At 52.1% G+C, this 18,507-nt stretch overlaps 1 protein-coding gene and 1 long non-coding RNA gene across 2 annotated transcripts in view; both read left to right on the plus strand.

Moving 5' to 3' along the window:
• Positions 1-18,507, plus strand: part of ERICH1 (glutamate rich 1) — a 37,264-nt gene that overhangs the window by 10,720 nt on the left and 8,037 nt on the right. Inside the window, exon 2 of the mRNA XM_035004331.1 lies at positions 254-406. Within this exon, the coding sequence (XP_034860222.1) occupies positions 254-406 (153 nt within the window). The remainder of the gene's footprint in view (positions 1-253; positions 407-18,507) is intronic.
• Positions 421-6,615, plus strand: LOC118010119. Its single transcript, XR_004679123.1, has 2 exons — positions 421-812; positions 3,001-6,615. It is a non-coding gene; the product is annotated as an uncharacterized LOC118010119 (long non-coding RNA).

The following is an 18,507-nucleotide window of genomic DNA, read 5'->3' on the forward strand; positions in this document are numbered from 1 at the left end:
TTATATTTTTCTCTCATTTTATAAAAATCCAGAGGTTAAATAATCACAGGTCGTTCCTTTCTCCTGGCTGGGTATAGGGCTGGTGCCCTCTGACAAGGCGCTTGGCTTCCTGAGCTCAGTGCCGACGGCAGAGGCTGGGTTTCACGAGCTGTTGGGTCTCACGTCTTCGGGGCATTAGGTTGGGGAGGGGTGCCAGGGCCGGCAAATGTCTGGTCACGTGATGCCGTGTTGACCGTCCCCTTGTCTCCTGCAGATGAGGACGCCAAGGCCCCCCCGCGAAGGCGGTTCTACACGGCGAGTTTGCCTCCTGAGGGGTACGTCCCCGCTCCGCCAGAGCCGCAGGGCAGCCCGGCCTCGGAGGACACCGCGGGCAGCGATGATGCGGGAGGAGGGCGCCCGCTCTCAGGTGAGGCGTGATTCCACGGTGTCCCACTTTTATAGACTCACAGTGAGAGGGCCAGCTGAGCATGTCCGCAGACGGCCACACGATGGGCTGGACGTGTCTTGCCGCCATTAAAAATGCCAGGGAGACAGGCTCAGGTGGGAGGAGCCTGAGCCGGAACGGGGCCGGGGCGTAATTGTCGGTAGGTTAGGAGAAGTTTACTATTAAATACAGCATGATGTCAGTGGTACTTGTTCTGACTTAAGTAGAACTTTTTTCTTGATTTTCCAATTTTTTTATAATTTCTGAGATTGTATATCCATTTTATGATTATGGGAATCACTTCTTTGGCGTCTGTTTCGTGGACGGACTGAATGACTGTTCTGCTGTTGTGCTGGAACGTCCTGGGAACGTCCTGGGACGAAGGAAGGTGAGGCGCCTGCTTTGGGGGGTGTGCTGGCTGCACGGTCGTCAAGGAAAGAGGATTCTGGAGTCGGCCAGTAAAAATTTTACCCAGATGATTTTCTAACGAGTATAAAGAACTCTGTACTCTAAAGCTTACTTAATTTGAACATCAAGAAAATGTGGTTTCCTTGTACATCGATCTTCCTGAGTCCCTAATTAAAGGATCAGAAACCATAAAACCAAAAATGGGGTAGCTAAGGAAAAATGTACTCATCTTTTCAAGCCCTGTTGAAAATCTTTGGAATGTAATTATTGGGTGAATAGATTATTTAATTAGAAAACTACGTTCTTATGAAGATCGGTGACTTGGGTGAGCATACTTCACATGTACCTCGCATACTCGGTACAAAACGTGCGGGACTCCTCCCCGTGCCCCTGGACACGAGTCCGCTCACCCGCAGCTGTGCATGGTTAGCTCTGCTGGCGAGGCCAGCGAGGGCCCGGCTGCGTCCTGGACCCCCGCATCGACAGCGTGAGTGTGTCCTGAGACTGCAGGTTCTGAGCTGGGGTGATGTCCGCACAGGACGTGGAGGGGGGTTGGCACAACTGGGCAAGTGCATCCCGGCCGAAAGGTGCCCCCACGCGGGCAGCCAGCAGCTGACCTGACGGTGGCCCACGGCTGAGAGCAAAACTGGGAAGACCGGGGGCTGCCGACTAGAATTCCATGGTAACCTGGCAAATTCACTAGTAAGTTGGACAGCATTGACTGCAACATTATTACAGGATCCATGTCTGCAACTTGTGAGGCAGAATCTTTCTGTGAATTGTCTCTTCCTCTGTTACTTGTTGTGGGCGGGGGTCTTCCTTTTCCCAGAGGCCGTGATCGGGGAGGGGCGTGGTGGAGATGGGGGCTGACGGGACTTGCATCCCCACCCCCTCACCCTCTGAGGAGAGCGTGGGCAGGCCCCTCCCTGAGCTGTCTTGCGCACCTCGCTCCGTCCGTTCTGCCTCGGGACCCTGAGCGGCCGTCTGCCACTGGGGTCTCTCCACAGCAGGCGGAGTCGGGGGCTCCTCACGGCCGGGGACCGTGTCTGGGCTTGAGGAGGCGATTCTTTCTGAAGGCGCTGTGAGCTCGGTTTCCCAAGTCAGGGCTGCTGAAAATGCTGCCCACTTTTTTAGAAGAGCTTTGAATAACTTACTCATCAGAGTGAGGCTGGGAAGTCCGTATCTTTCCCTTTTCAACACTTGGAACCCATCTCTGTTTCCATCTGCTTTGTTTACTGTTTATCATGTTTTCTTCCCGTTGTCGGCCCAGGAAGTGGGCCGCTGCAGGGTGCTGGAGTGGATAAAGTTGGAGGTGTTCACCCAAGCCTCCTACCAGTGGTCTCCAGAATGAACGAGCGTTCAGAGGCCGTAGCGCCCAGCCCCGCGCAGTGGGTGTGTAGCCTGAGCAGGCTCCAGGTGGGAGGTGTGCAGACCGGGAAGCTGGGAGGAGGAGTCCTGAATCTTTCCGTTTGCAGTTTTAAGCAAAGAGAACATGAGCACTGATGTTGGAAAAGAAGGAAAAGTCAAATTGTTTCTGTTTTTCCAAGAATCACTTCTGGCCATTGACTTCCACTGTGAATACGCAGGACCAGTAAGTCAATGACATAGTAGCTTGGAGAAAACTTTAGGAGAAAAGGGGTGACTCCATCCTGCTTTTGTGTCCACGTGTGTCCAGCAGGCCGGCTGCTTGCGGCCTGCAGGTTCTGTGCACCCTCACCAGGCACTCCTGCAGGGCACGGCCGCGGCCCAGAGCACCTGAGCCCCCAGGCCGCCCGGGGAGCCCCCGTCCATTGGTCATCCTGCACCAACCCCCTCCCCGGGAAGCCCCCATCCCCGTCACCCCTCACTGGCCCCACTGCCTGTGTCCTTGGGCCCTGATGTGAATGCACCTGGGGCTTGTGAACTGTCCTCACTAGGTTTGTGTTTGCTGTGGACACAAGCATGTACTCTCGGAGACCCGATATCGCTGGTGCGCTGCTTGCCGTCCGCACGGCCTTTCCCATTCCGTGGGTAATCTCTGAGTGTAACAAAGACAGACTTGAATTCTCTTAGGCCTACTGTTTGTGAGCAGTGGGCCAGTGGCAGCTGTAGGGAAAGGAAGGCGCTTCGTCAAACCAAGTGGGTCCTATCGGACTCCAGGATCCCCCTCCTATGTTTGATTCACACAGGTGCCCTGGTACAGCTTTCGAGAAGAAGAACTTCATGCTCCCGTGCTCCTTCCTACCTCGGACACCTGGCATTTCTGTGTTTGCTCACATGGTGTCGCACGTTGTTCTCAACGAGCCAGTAAACCGCGACCCGTAGCTCTTCCCCGGAAAATGCTAACTGGTTGAGTCACTTCTCTGGTGGGAACACTGTTCAGCTCACTGTCTTGGTGCACCCCCAGGAACACAGCCCTGTATGACGTTACATAATGCAGGACCTTACCATGAAAGTCCTCCCGGGCAGTCAGGTAATAAGTACTGTTAGCAGCTCAGTCATTTCCCCAGCACACCGCCTGGCGGGACCCTGGGGACTCAGGTGCCCACTGGTGGAAACATGAGCAGACGCGGAGCCTCCTGCAGACGCCCCAGGCTCGTCCCCCGAGCAGCCTCGTGTCACCCGCAGAGGGAGAGGCGTGCAGTGGCTCCGTGTGCCTGTGTCCTGGGTTGGTCTGAGCCATTGGTCCTGGGGGTGTGGACCCGTCAGAAGTGGTCCAGTGCTGGTGTGGGTGTGGGAGGGGAGCACCCGTCACTCCGTCCCCGGGGTTTGGTGAGTGCTCCCGCTATGCTGCGGGAGGTTGTAAGAAAGCTCTGCACCCACTCTGTGTCAGCACCCCTTTCTCTAACAATATCATCGTGGAATTTCCTTTTTAATGAGGTTAGTTAAAGGCCTGGAGGGTGTTTTTTGTTGTTAGCTTGTTTTAGTAAAGCTGTCATTTCAAACTTTGTTCTTCGCTCACTGTATATCCCCTGATGTTTGTATAAAAATGAAAATTTGTTTTAGCATTCAGTGCTAGAAAATGCTTTGGTTGTTAGGAACTGGTCTGCTGCTTCTTGTTGGACAAAAAACGTTTTACTCAGATACACTCTTTTTGCTTTGGCTGCCAGGGAGCTCAGATCATAGTTTTTTGTTGTCTTCATCCAGTTGCAGTTGGTTTCCTTGATCTCTGTTCTCTGATAGTTACCTCTCCCCACCTCTCAATGCTTGGGCTTTCTTTTTAGATTGAGTCCTTAAGATGTTGATTTTTCTAAGCTACACCCTACCTGTTTTGGAAGTAAAAAGAGTAAACAGTGTTCAACCACGAGTTCTCTTAACTAGTAAATGCCTGTTTAATGTTTGTGCTGGCTGCGTGGTCAGGCCCTGGGACCACGAAGACAGCAGACAGGGCCCTGCCTGAGGGGCTCGTCCCCGGGAGACTCACGCGAGCCCCGAGGTAGAGTAGGTTATCTGACAACAGGCAGCAATGAATGCCGCGGGAGCACAGAGTGACCTCGGGGACATCCGCACGAGTGCGCAGGACTCAGCACGGCAGGCGGGGCACCTGATCCTGTGGAAAGCATGACTTAGGAACGATGGACAGAGGGTAGCAGGACCTCTGGCAAGGAGACGCCAGGTGTGCGGCGTGAGACCCAGCTGTGATGCAGTCAGCCGTGCTCAGCGTCACAGAGGCTGCGCCCGCCCACCAGCGGGGACGGGTGAGCAGGGGATGAGCAGTGCAGGGACTTTGGATGGCGTCCCAGGTGACCTCTGGGGTCTGGACTTGGCACGTCTAGGGCACAGGAAGGGAGAGAGGGCGCCGTGACCTAAGCCGTCGCGGGTGATGGAGGGAAGGTGTTCCCACGGGTAGCAGTCAGATGTGTGACTTTCCTCGAGAGAAGGACCCCCCTCCCCACGTCAGTGCTTCTGACTCTGGAGGACCTGTGGTGAGGACACAGAGACCACGACTGTCGTGAGCATCTCTCCTTCTGGTGGACTTGGCCTGGACCCTGCGGTGCCTCCCACGCGGAGGTGAAGGCACTCTCACGCTGTTGGCACGGCAGAGCTTGTCCCCAAGGGCGTCCAGACCCCAGCACGTGCCGGGGACAGGTGCACACGTGCGAGCAGGTCCGCCCCCACACGCCGCCCCTGGAGGTCACTGCGCGGGGAGTGGAGACCAGCCCGGAACACAGTGCTGGTGTGAAGCTGCCGTGGGGCGTTCCAGTGACCGGCATGTTTCAAACGCCCCCGAAATTACTGTTTGCACTCTCCCTGTGAGTTTCCCACTGTCTCCGGTGCGCCCTGGCCGGGAGCTCTGTGGGCCTCACTCATCCTTCCGGAAGGAGGGTTCTGTGCTCCGTCGGCCTCCCGGCGTATTAGTCTTACAACTCTCGCCTCTCACATTTGTCGCTGTGGCTCAGTGACGGTTGTCCACGTTGCTTCCTTCGGCCCCACGTTTAGTCAACGCCTTTGAGCCGCTGAACCAAGAATCCAGCTTTTCGTCAGGCAGTGCCAAGCCTCAAGCCCCCCGCGTGTCCTTAGAAACAGAATTGTGGCCGGGTCCGTGGTTTCAGTTCAGCTCCAGCAGGGAGCCCATCAGCCGCTGGTGAGCCCGTAGCTGCAGGTGATCTGGTCGCAGGACGGGTCCTCGTGCATCCACCTCGTTCAGACACGCTTTTCGCGGCCACCGCTGCCTGCACCTGGCCCTCCTCCCTTCTTCCCTGAATTAAATGTTCTCACCAGCTGTCCTCCGCCTGCCCTTGCGTCTCTCCGTGCTCTGCTCTCAGTGGCAAACCCCTGTGCCCCCCTCCTCCCGCTGCCGCCCACCGCAGTGACCCCTGCGGCTTGCCAAACTGTCGTCATCATGACACAAGTTCCCGCTGGCCACGGCACAGATTAAGTCCTGGAACCACGACCAGAAAGTGTCCACGTTACACAGAAATGGGAGGCCCGGTCTCTAGGAGGGCCTTTTCTGGGTACTCCTCTCATCTTTATTGCTTTTGTTTTGCTAAAATGAAAGCACTTTGTTTTCTTGCACACAGAAAATACTTACCACAGGAAAGTCACGCATGACAGACGATGCAGAGAGAGGAAGGCAGCACATAAGGCTGCTAGCCAGAGGCTTCGCGTGAGCATCTTCACACGTCCCCCATGCACACGACGCACGCACGCAGTTCACTTGTCTCTCGTGTTGCAGTCCAGAGTTTTCCTTCTCACAGCATATAGATTGTTCATATCGTGTTTTTCAACAGCTGAAATCTGTTGAAATCTGTTTGGTGAAAGCAGGTTTCCAGAAGTTTCCACGCTACTGCAGTTCACACATGAACGTAAACGCTGCAGTCCGATTTCCTCCTGAATACAGACTCTCACGTAAGAGTAAACATGTTTCCAAATTTCAGGACCTGTTCACAAATTATCTTTCAGAAAGCTGTTCCAGTTCACGGTCCTGAAGGCTGACTAAAGTTCACTTTCTCCCAGAGCCGGGCCTTTCCAGCCGGAACTTTTAGCCCCTTCCCTGGACAGCATGTCCTGCTGGTCGTGTGAGGAGTCCATGTGTCCGGGACGGTCTTCCTGAGCCGCAGAGCTTGGTGGACAGATCTGCCTCTGCAGAAACCGAAACTTTCTTCACGGCCAAGTACACTGCGTGCATGGTTAAAACACAAAGGAACAAAATAGGAAAGGATATTCGCACATTCCACGTCGGTGAAAGTGAATTTCCTAAAAATGTGGCAAGCCGTCACCCTGGTAGAATGAGCAGAACAGAAATGACAACACCCTGAAGAACAAATAAAAACAACTATCTTAATAAACGTATGAAAACACCCTTTTATGGCTCTTTACCTTTGGAATTTTTATGTGAAATGTTTGATCCATCTGAAATATATTTTGTTAGAACAGGTGTAGGTCCGCCTCTCTTTTTTTTAAATAGATTTACCCTTTTAAATCCAATACCTTTTCTCGAATTATCTATTAATTTTCCTTAATGGTTTTTTTCAAATCTATGTAAGAGAGCAAATCCCCACCTACCCCTGACCTTGGCTCTGCTCCTCGGGACTCTCTGGACCAGCCCTTCCTTCCCAGCTGCCCCCAGTGGTATTTGGGACTGGACGGGCCTCAAGACGGTTGGGTGGATGGGAGCACCGCACGCCAGCTGAGGGGCAAGCACAGATGGCCGTCCCTGCTCCTCGCCCCTCCCCGGAGCCCCTCCGGTGCCCCAGGACCAGGACCTTGTGAAGGGGGGTCGACTGCAGGAGACTCGGGCTTGGTGAGTGTGGCCCGTGCGGGGGCGGGGCTCGCACTGGACAAATCACCATCTCCACCCATTCTCTTATCATTGTCATGTTTTTCAGAAGAGCTCCATCATCTTGAGAACTCCCCAGGTTTACTGATCTGCAAACTGATCAGTTATTAATTCTTAGGTAACTGCATACATCTCTCTATGACTTTCCCCAATACTGATTGCTGTGTATTTCATGATGGCGTCCACTTTTTTTTAGTTTTGTTTTTTGTTTTTTGTTTTGAGAGGGAGAGGGAGAGAGACTCTCAAGCAGGCTCCCCACTCAGCATGAAGCCTGACACAGGGCTTAATCTCGTGACCCCGAGATGATGATCTGAGCCAAAATCAAGAGACGGATGCTCAACCAACTGAGCCCCCAGGCGCTCCTTTTAGTTATTATAACATATTTTATGAAATTTCTGTAGACCCCAAAGTTTGATGAGGGCTAAAAATCTGGAATCAGGTCATGTCCCTACTTATAATTACAGTGACAACAAGAGAAACGACCTCCGTGAAGTCAATTTGCCTTGATGCGCATCCTGCCGGGCTGGCTCCACTTGTCTAGAATCATGAACAGCTGGGCAGAGCCTTGACCGCAGGCCTGTCTTTCTTCCTCCAGTGGCTGGTGTGGGTGTGTTTCTCCTTCCTGCGTGGACGTGCCTGCCTCGTCCAGCCCTCCGCTCCTCGTCCCTCTGGCTTGGTGCCACAGAGAGGGGGCATGCACCTGGCCAGCGCTCAGTCCTGGCAGCCTTGTCCCAGGAGGGCTCCGGGGCAGCAGGCCCAGGATTCTGAGTACCGGTCATCTCCACCACTCAGGGACCGCCAGGGCATCTGCGCCCATTCAGAGAGCTGTTACACATAAGCCGCACCCGGTTCCTTACCCTGAGACAGGTGGCGAGGTCCCTCCACCACACCAGGCTGTCTGCAGCATCCCCCTCCTGCCCGTGGGGCTACTCTTGCCGTCCCTCTTCCCTGGGCTGATCCCCACTGCCAGCCTAGCCCTTGGATTGTTTCCACAACATAAAGTATACTTAACACCTAAATAATTTATTGTTAGCATATACCCACAAAACTACTTACATCTCTTCACGACAGAATGTATCTGTGTATCGATGGAGCCAGCTTGCTCTAGGTTATGATAACATTTGTATTATATTTTCATTATTATAGTTTTAGTGACTACAACAGTTACAGTCTGTTCCGCGACAACAAACTGCCGTTTAGCTTTCCCGGTCTCGTTTCAGCGACTGAAAATGCTCCCTGGGGTTATCAGGTGTCTTCTGGCATGTTCCCTGCGGCTTGTTGCTTTTTTTTATTATTATTATTATGTTCAGTTAGCGACTGTATAGTACATCATTAGATTTTGATGTAGTGTTCAATGATTCATCATTTGCCTGTAACACCCAGTGCTCATCACATCATGTGCCCTCTTACTACCCATCACCCGGTGACCCCATCCTCCACCCCCCTCCCTTCTGAAACCCTCAGTTTGTTTCCCGGAGTCCAGAGTCTCTCACGGTTCGTCTCCCTCTCTGATTTCCTCCCATTCAGATTTCCCTCCCTTCCCCTGTGGTCCTCTGTGCTGTTTCTTATGTTCCACATATGAGAGAAACCATATGATAATTGTCTTTCTCTGCTTGACTTATTTCACTTAGCATAATCCCCTCCAGTTCCATCCATGTCAGTACAGATGGTGGGTATTCATCCTTTCTGATGGCTGAGTAATATTCCATTGTATATATGGACCACATCTTCTTTATCCATTCGTCTGTTGAAGGGCATCTCGGCTCTTTCCACAGTTTGGCTATTGCGGACATTGCTGCTATGAACATTGGGGAGCATATGGCCCTTCTTTTCACTACATCTGTGTCTTGTGCAATTGCTTGGTTGTAAGGTAGCTCTATTTTTAACGTCTTGAGGAACCTCCATACTGTTTTCCAGAGTGGCTGCACCAGCTTGCATTCCCACCAACAGTGTAGGAGGGTTCCCCTTTCTCCGCATCCTCGCCAACATCTGTCGTTTCCTGACTTGTTAATAGCCATTCTGACTGGTGTGAGGTGGTATCTTAATGTGATTTTAATTTGGATTTCGCTGATGCAGAGTGATGTTGAACATTTTTTCATGTGTCTGTTGGCCATTTGGATGTCTTCTTTGGAGAAATGTCTGTTCATGTCTTCTGCCCATTTTTTTAATTATTTGTTTTTTGGGTGTTGAGTTTGAGAAGTTCTTTATAGATCTTGGCTATCAGCCCTTTATCTGTAGTGTCATTTGCAAATATCTTCTCCCATTCTGTGGGTTGCCTCTTTGTTTTATCCACTGTTTCCTTTGCTGTGCAGAAGCTTTTTATCTTGATGAAGTCCCAAAAGTTCATTTTTGCCCTTGCTTCCCTTGCCTTTGGAGACGTGTCTTGAAAGAAGTTGCTGCAGCTGAGGTCGAAGAGGTTACTACCTGTGTTCTCCTCTAGGATTTTGATGGATTCCTGTCTCACATTGAGGTCTTTCATCCATTTTGAGTCTATTTTTGTGTCTGGTGTCAGAGAATGGTCCAGTTTAATTCTGCATGTCGCTGTCCAATATTCCCAGTATTGAAGAGACTGGATACTCTTCCCCCCCTCCCCCCCCCACTGGATACTCTTTTTCCATTGGATATTCTTTCCTGCTTTGTCGAAGATTATTTGACCATAGAGTTGAGGATCCATTTCTGGGCTCTCCATTCTGTTCCATTGATCTATGTGTCTGTTTTTGTGTCGGTACCATACTGTCTTGATGATGACAGCTTTGTAATAGAGCCGGAAGTCTGGAATTGTGATGCCGCCGGCTTTGCTTTTCTTTATCAACATTCCTCTGGCTATGCGGGGTCTTTTCTGGTTCCATACAAATTTTAGGATTATTTGTTCCATTTCTTTGAAAAAAGTGGATGGTATTTTGATGGGGATTGCATTGAATGTGTAGACTGCTCTAGGTAGCATTGACATTTTCATAGTATTTGTTCTTCCAATCCATGAGCATGGAACGTTTTTCCATCTCTTTGTGTTTTCCTCCATTTCCTTCATCAGTGTCCTGTGGTTTCTAGAGTACAGATCCTTCACCTCTTTGGTTAGGCTCCTTGCTTTGACTGTCTTCCTGGCTGGGCTGGTTCCCAGTGAGCTTGCAGGAATGTTGGTTTGAGCGTTCCCCTGCAAGAGCTCTTCCTTCTTCAGCCTTCCCCTGGGAAGTCTGACTCCGTGCTTGGTTCACGGCCGTCTCCAAAGCCCACACACGTTTCCCATCACATTACAGGGGCTTCTCACTCTCGCGGTTCCTGTCCCATCTGCCCAGTAACTTTGCCCTTTGCGCTCCCAGGTGGGGTGCAGTGCAGGTTTGAAACCCAGGAGCAGGACCCCGGTCTGCCTGGCGTTCAGCTGGGAGTGCGGCAGGCAAGCCGGGGCCACGTCCCCGGTGGATCCAGCTCAGGACACTGAGCAGGGTCACTTCTCTGGTGAGCCCCGCCCAGTGCGTCAGCACGTGTGCCTGTCGGCCTCTGTGCGGCCCGTTCTCAGCAGCCCTCACCACCCACACGTCTTCCACGGCGCTCCTGAGGTCCCAGACACTTGGCTCACTGTCCCGCTCGCAGACGTCCCTCCTGAGGGCCCCACACCCCCGCCATCCGCAGCTGTGCCACCTGAGAGGGCTTTCCACAGGCCCTGCTTCCGACCTGGTGCTGAAGGCTTGCTGGGTGTCCCCTCAGCTTCCTCACTGTGACCTGTGACAGCCCGCAGTGTCCTCTAAGATGTGCCCCACGAGACCCCTCCGGCCCAGCCCAGGCGTCATTCCTCGTGTCTGTGCTCTGCCCACCAGTGTCTGCACAGCGTCATCTCTATGTGTGTCGTCTTTCTCTCCCCTCTGGGCTCACTTGCCTGTCTAGTGGGGGGACAGCTCGGACTTGTGTGCCCAGAAATAAGCCCGGCCATACGGTCAATGAATCTTGGACAAAGGGGGCAAGAATATGCAATTGGAAAAAACAGTCTCTTCAACATATAGTGTTGGGATAACTGGACAGCTACATGCAAAACAATGAAACTGGGCCACTTTCTTACCCACACACAAAAACAAACTCAAAATGGATGAAAGACCTAAATGGGAGACCTGAAACCATTAAAATGCTAGGAGAAAACATGGCGGGGGAAGCTCTTTGACATAGTTCTTATGAGTGATTTTTTAGATTTGACACCAAAAGCAGAGTCAATAAGAGCAAAAAATAAAATGACCAATTGGGACTATATCAAACTAAAAGGTTTTGCACAGTGAAGGAAACAACAAAACAAAAAGGCAGCCTACTGAATGGGAAAAACATTTGCAAAGTATATATCCAATAAGGGGTTAATGTCCCAAATATAAAAAGAATTCTTACAACAGTAGCCAAAAAACAGTCTGATTGAAAAATGGGCAGAAGACATGAACAGACATTTTTCCAAAGAAGACATCCAAATGGCCAACAGACACATGAAAAATTCTCAATATCGCTCGGCATCAGGGAAATCCAAATCAAAATCTCCATGAGATCCCACCTCACACCAGAGAGAATGGCTAAAATTAACAAGTCAGGAAACGACAGATGTTGGCGGGGATGCGGAGAAAGGGGAACCCTCCTACCCTGTTGGTGGGAATGCAAGCTGGTGCAGCCACTCTGGAAAACTGTATGGAGGTTCCTTAAACAATTCAAAAAGAGCTACCCTGTGACCCAGCTCTTCCACTTCCGGGCACATAACCCCGGGGAATGGAAACAGGATCTCAAGGACACGCCTGCCTCCCATGTTCATTGTGCGCTGTTGACAGTAGCTGAAACATGGAACAACCATACATGTCCATCAAAGGGTGAATGGACAAAGACCACATCGTGTACATACAACAGAATACGGTTCAGCCATGAGGAAGAGAGAAGTCCTGCATTTGCAACGACGTGGATGGACTTCGAGGGTATTATGCTACATGAAATAAGTCTAGGGGGAAAGTTGAATCCTGCATTATGTCATATATGTGGAATCTAAACACAGAAGGCAAAGCCCTAGAAACAGAGCATAGGAAAGTGGTTGCTAGTGGTTGGGAGAAAGAGGGAGAGGTTGGTAGAGGGTCCAGATTTTCAGCTATACAATGAGTCACGTGTGGGTTGCCCGACGTGTAGAGCTGGGGAGGGATGCCGTGGAGGGAAGGGCTCATGCAGAACCTGCAGTAATCATACTGAGAAGCACCCCCATCCAGAAGGATTCTCATGAAATGCCAAAGTAGCAGCCCCCCCAGTACGTCCCAAAGTGTTGCCGAGGAGGACCCCGACCTTCCTGAGCTGCAGGCCTCAGGGCCGCACGTCGTCGATGGCAGCTGAGCAGACTCTCTGCCGAGCAGGCTCACGCTAGTTCTCAACACACCAGGTCACAGGGCTGGGTCCAAAAGGAGCATCTGTGCGGGGCTCACAGGTTCAGAGCACGGCAGGTGCACAGTCTCCCCTGACTGTGGTCCCCATGCCTGGCCTCCGTCAGCATCACCAGACAAGAAGGTACGTCACCTGGTGGCGGATGGTGGGAGGTGCCAGGTGAAGTGGAAGAGAAGTGTGCAGGGAGTCTGCATCCACATGATCTGCCAGACTCCTGACCTGTTTGGGCCGCATTTTTCTCTCTGTATAATGAGGGGTTTGAATAGACGGTTTTCTGAATTCTCTCCCAGTTTTAAGGGTGAGTGCATTTAGATTTCCTTGAACTAATTGTCCTATAAAGTGACAATGGGTAGAGAAGATTCATGAAAATAATTCTGACACAGCATCTCTGACCTGTCCTCTGTCCCACAGTGAGTCAGCGACGCACACCACAGGCTCACGGGCCAGTGAGGGGGTGGGGCACGCAAACACGATGCCGATGGTGAGGGGCAGGCTGTTCAGCAGACCGGGTGTTCCCAAGAGCACGGAGGCCGGGATGGGATAGGGGCTGAGCCCAGTGGGGCCGCCCTTCATTCGGCCCACGGTCACCGCAGACAGGTGGCGGCCCACAGTCACTGCAGACAGGCGGTAGCCCACGTCCGAGGCTGCTTTCTCCATCTCGTCCCCATAGCCTAGCCCGACCACGCCCCGAAGATGGCTGGTGATACCAAGAGCATCTTGCGGTGCTTTCCGACGGCATCAGGGAAGTGACGGTGCACAGACCACGTTCTCCCAGGTGTGGCTGGCGGGACCCTCCAGAAAGGCACTATGTGACTCCACGTAACCCATTCTCCCATCATCACATGGACACAGATGTGGTTCCCGGTGACCCATGGTTTCACATGGGATTTCACAAATTCTTCTCCAGGGCAATTTGCTCCTTCTTGTAAATTATCCGAGAAATAGGAATGAAAAATAGTGTGAACATGGGACAGGGGTGTGGTTCCTGCCACCATTGACTGTAGACACAGTATAAAAATGGTAATGTGGAATCAAGGACTTTGCTAAGCCTCTGCCATCGCCTGAAATAATAAGGTAGTACCAGAACCCTGTGAATTCTGCACAGAAATCTCACCGCATTCCCAAACTCAGTCCCATTCTGAATCTCCGCGTCTTCAGAGCCTCTCAAGAACACGAGTTTGCCCAAAACCAGTCATTGTGAAGTAGCAGGTGTCCACGAATGAGCCAGATGTTGGCAAGGATGTGGAGAAAGGGGAGCCCTCCTACACTGTTGGTGCAGTGGTGGGTCTCTACTTCCGGCCGGCAGACCTCATGAAGGAGGCCTCACGCCCGGTGTCCTCCAGGCCATTCTCATCTCTGGCGGCATCTCTGAGAGCTTCCCAAAGCCACCAGGGTCCCAGCCATCCAGGACCCTACATGAACTCACTGGTAACCCAAGGAACCCCCGTTAGGAAACAGTCAAGGAACCTGGATCTCCTCTAGATTCACCCCAATCAGTCTGATAGGGAGAGAGAAGCCCCACATAAGAGGGTGCCTTTTTGGTTGTGTGAATACCACAGAGTAACTCTGAGGATCCCGAGATCTAAGTGGACCGCATGTCGCTATACTTCCGGCCCCAAAAGACAGTTGATGCCTATTTGTGGACAAGAGAAATAAGCATCGTTTGCTGTGAACTTCAGAGCACGAGGAGCTCTGCACAGTGTCCTTATTTTCTGTAGCTGGCTGGATCTGAAATGCAAGCTCTTCATTGAGAACCTAGTATGTCAAACATTGGAGAAACAAAAGTGGCTGAAACGTAGCCCTTAGAGCTCGCAGGTGAGTAATAAAGCCGGTAACAGGTCTTCTCCTCCCGTGCTGCGCATTTCTAGTGGAAGGAGAACCCTGGGGACGAAGGAAGCTGGCAGGTCTGAGCTGGGCTTGGCAGTAAGCGAAGGCGGCTCATAAACAAGAGGAACAATTTAGTTTTAGGCACAGAGAATAAAGAATCATGAGAAGGTCTAGTATGTTCATGTGAAAAGTGTTGTAAAGGGTCAGATTTATCATTTCACCATATTTTTACAAATTATTCTACATTACTAGGAGTTCTGCATGTAACCCAGCAAAAACAGCTGCGTTCTGTTCTGCTTATAAAAGTAGTTACATTCGTTTGTGTGTAGGCATTGCCCAAGGGACATACATGGTCTATAGGTTGTTCTGAAATGTTAACACTTAAAATAAATGGACCTTTATATTGACTGTGTTGCCTACATATCAGATCTAATTACTAACACACGTTACTGTTTTTCAAAAGAAATGTTGAACCATGTCTGGGTCTGTATTGACTGCAGTTTTCAAGCTAAGTTGCATCAAGATGTTATCCTTAGGACACAAATAGGGGAAATAGTCGCTAAGCCCCGCGGCCGTGCGGGATGTCACGGGACCGCAGAAGGGCGGGGCAGCTGCTCGTAACCCTGGGAGCAGACTTGGCACGCTCGGTGTCTGGTTACCAGTTGGCCTGTCTGGAAGCTGCTGTGAAGCCCGTCCTACCTGCAGAGAACGGATTCACACAAGGAAAATCTGAGCTCTGACGCCCTAAACAACTATGCAGATGGGTGTTAAGGGGCCGCCAGGGCTGCAGGTCTGGTGGACACGGATGGACGGTGCACCGTGTGTGAGGCTGCCTCCACCACACAGGTCGGGGCCACGTCAGGAGAGGGTTGGTGTGTCCACCCTGGCCGTCACACCCTCCCTGTTCCTTGCTCACGTCTTTCCTGGAGGTGAGAGGCGAGAGGCGGGTGCCCGGCGTCCCCACATCTCCAGCTCAGGGGGTCTGGGACACGGACGCACCTGCCCAGCATACAGCCTGCCCGCTCGGCCTGCGACTTCCCTCCTCGTCCCTGGTCTGTCTTGTTCTTGCTTTACTCCATGCAAACCTTCTGTAGCTCGGTATTTATTGAATAACTTCTGTGTCTCTTCCTTACTTACGCTGTCTTAATTACTTTCCTGATTGCCCTTTCTTTAACTTTTTTTATTTATTGCCCATAATTTAACTTTAATGAGTTTCATGGTTTTAACATTTTATCTAAGGGATTTGGGATTTTATTGCCATATATTAAACCATTTATTTTATTAATTCAAAACTTTCACCATTTATTGGTCATTTTATTGAAAATTATCACAGAGAATTATTCTAAATATGAATTGTTTTGAGAAGTCCATATCCGAGTGTTTTTGTGGGCGAGGCACCACCTAATTATCCTTCCACTAAATGCCTGTTTCTCAGTTTTCAAGACTAAAGTTTCATTTTCCAAAGACAGAGAACTCAAGCCTATTCAGAACTAACTAGAGAACTGGGAGATGATTTCAGTATCAAAACCTGTTTCAGAAAAGAAGGCAGGAAGTAATGAGGCTGAAGATTATTAGGTCGTGTATGTTGACCGCGTATTTGTTATGTTCTTGTGAAGTAGATATTTAGTGTGGCAACAGATCAGAACATTTTATCAGAACAAAGTGATCTGATTGCCATCAGGCAGACAGACTTACAATCATGAGGAATTTATTATCTAGATGGTAGTATTTTGTTTTTGTTTTTGAGAGGATGAGTCAGAGAGAGAGAGAAAGGGAGAGGGAACGGAGAGGATCTCAAGCAGACTCCCCGCTCAGCACGGAGCCCAGCACGGAGCTCGATCCCATGAGATCACGACTGGAGCCGAAACCCAAGAGTCTGACACTAACTGACTGAGCCACCCAGGCGCCCCCAGATTGTAGGGTTTGAAGCCTGGTGCCCTTTGTATGACATGAAGGTCCCGTGCGTTCTTTGGATGTTATTTGGGATTAAAAGCTAAATTATAGCTTGGAACTGAAGCGAAGCCCAGGCAGACCTCTTCCCTGTGGCCAGCCGTCGTGCTGCTTCCCCTTCTTGCTCTCTTTGGAAATTTCCGCTCTAGATATCCAGAACCAATTAAAAAAAAGAGTGAGCAAATCCATTTTTTAAAGTTACAGGGAACTCTTAAAGTCCCCTCTGCCCAGTATGCAGGCTGGGCTGCAGACGGGCCCCTGCCTGGCTCTCCCGTGTCCCTGTCCCCTCAGTCTCGGGGTGGGGAGGGCAGTCCCGAGAGCCAGGCAACCACATCCTGACGAAACCCGCACCCCATTTTCACTTTGCCGAATGTGTGCAGTCGGCACCGGTCACTGGCCAATACTGTCCTGAATTTGAGGCAAACAGACTACGGAAGTAACACGAGGGGCGCCTGGGCGGCTCAGTCGGTGAAGCATCTGCCTTCGGCTCGGGTCATGATCTCAGGGTCCTGGGATCGAGCCCCGCATCGGGCTCCCTGCTCAGTGGGGGGTCTGCTTCTCCCTCTCCCTCTGTCGCTCTCTCTCAAATAAAAAGTCTTTGAAAACGAAAGTAGTTTGAAGCACCTCATATCTTCATATTTTAACAGCCTGCCATGTGTATGGTTTAGATCAACACTAACTGTAAGCTTACTACTTTGCATTTAGCCTCTAGAGGACACTGAGAGCCAAAGGGTAATTATCAAATGCATCTGTAGCCTTAGCTTTGCATCTAGAATAAAACTCACATTTCCTTTAAAAGACTTAGCTTTTTTTTAATGCAACATGGTACAGCTGTGAGAATTGGAATAAGCTGGAGACTATGGCTATTTTGGGTATCTAACTGTTTCTACTATAGCAGTTCATCAGAATGTGGGTGCCAAATAGTAGCTGAGAGAACTTTGACAAGTTGTGATTATTTTTAAAGTTAGCGTGTCTGAAAGGTATGTTTTGGGGATGGCAGCTTTTCAAAATTAGTGTGCTTCTCAGATTTATAAATCGTCAGACCACTGGCTCCCTAATATAAATGTTGCCATAGCTCTCACTGTGTATGAGGGTTTGAAGAAGGCAAGACTGCAGGTGTGTAGTGGGCCAGTGGAGACGGAATGTTCTGGAGTCAGTGGAGGAGGGCCTGTTTGGACAAAGTCCCTCCGAGGAGCGGCAACCCAGCTTCTCTGGTGAGATGCAAGGTCAGGTTAGCAGAAGTCACAGAAAATTAGCACTTAAGGTCCTTCTCATTGTAGAAGTGCCTTGTTTTCAAAGGGCAGGGAGCTTGCAGAATGAAGGGAGAGCTCCAGGTCGGAGTCCTTTCGGCTGGTCCTGCCCGGCGCCTCCCGGGGCCGAACCCCGCCAGCGCACTGCGGCCCCAGACTGAGCCCAGGGACCGCGCACGTGCCAGGCTGTCGGGGCGCTGCTCTTCCCGGCGGGGAGGCTGGAACCCGTAGGCCGCCCTGGGGGCGGGGGGGCGGGCTCGCGCAGATGTGGCCTCCGCCCTGCGGGCTGGTGCGGGCCCCCTGGATGGCGCTCGGGCGGGCGCCCCGCACCGGACCGGGACCGCACCCGCGCAGCAGGTGCCGCGGGCCAGGCGGAGGCCCGCGGGGCCTCGGCCCCACGCCGCGCCCCGGCCCGCGACGGCGCAGCGCCTGCTGGCTCGGCGTCCCCCCGCCTCGGCGTCCCGTGCGGACAGTGGGCGGCGCCAGGCCCTGGCGGTGGCCCTCCCGGTGCGAGCCCTTCCCGTTGGCGGGCTGGGGACAGCCGTGGAGGCGGGGCGGGGGCGCCTGCGCGGGGGCCGCGGGCCGGGGCGGGGGCGCGGGGGCACACGCGGGCGAGGCGGCGAGTGGGGTCCGTGCGCCCGGAGCAAGCGGGCCGGGCGCGCGGGGTCGCGGCGGACCTGCCGGCCAGGCGCGGAAAAGCGGGAGCTGGCCCCCGCGCACGGGTTTCCTCTCTCTCCGCCTGCCTCGCACCTCCGCGTGTCCGTGTGCCCGTCCCTCCAGCCCACACAGCAGGTGCTCACAGGCTCGCAGTGGAGACAGGCCGCCCTGTGGGGTTGCTGCCCGGGGACAGAGACGCAGAGACTGAGACAGAGACAGACTGCGACAGAGATGGACACACACAGAAGACAGAGACACAGAGACAGAGATGGAGAGAGACAGATGGAGAGAGAGACACCGACGGAGACAGAGACAGAGGGACATAGAGGCACAGAGAGACGGAGGGACAG

Source organism: Mirounga leonina, unplaced genomic scaffold (assembly GCF_011800145.1).
Source record: "Mirounga leonina isolate KUSES-001 unplaced genomic scaffold, KU_Mleo_1.0 Mir_128, whole genome shotgun sequence".
Lineage (NCBI taxonomy): Eukaryota > Metazoa > Chordata > Mammalia > Carnivora > Phocidae > Mirounga > Mirounga leonina.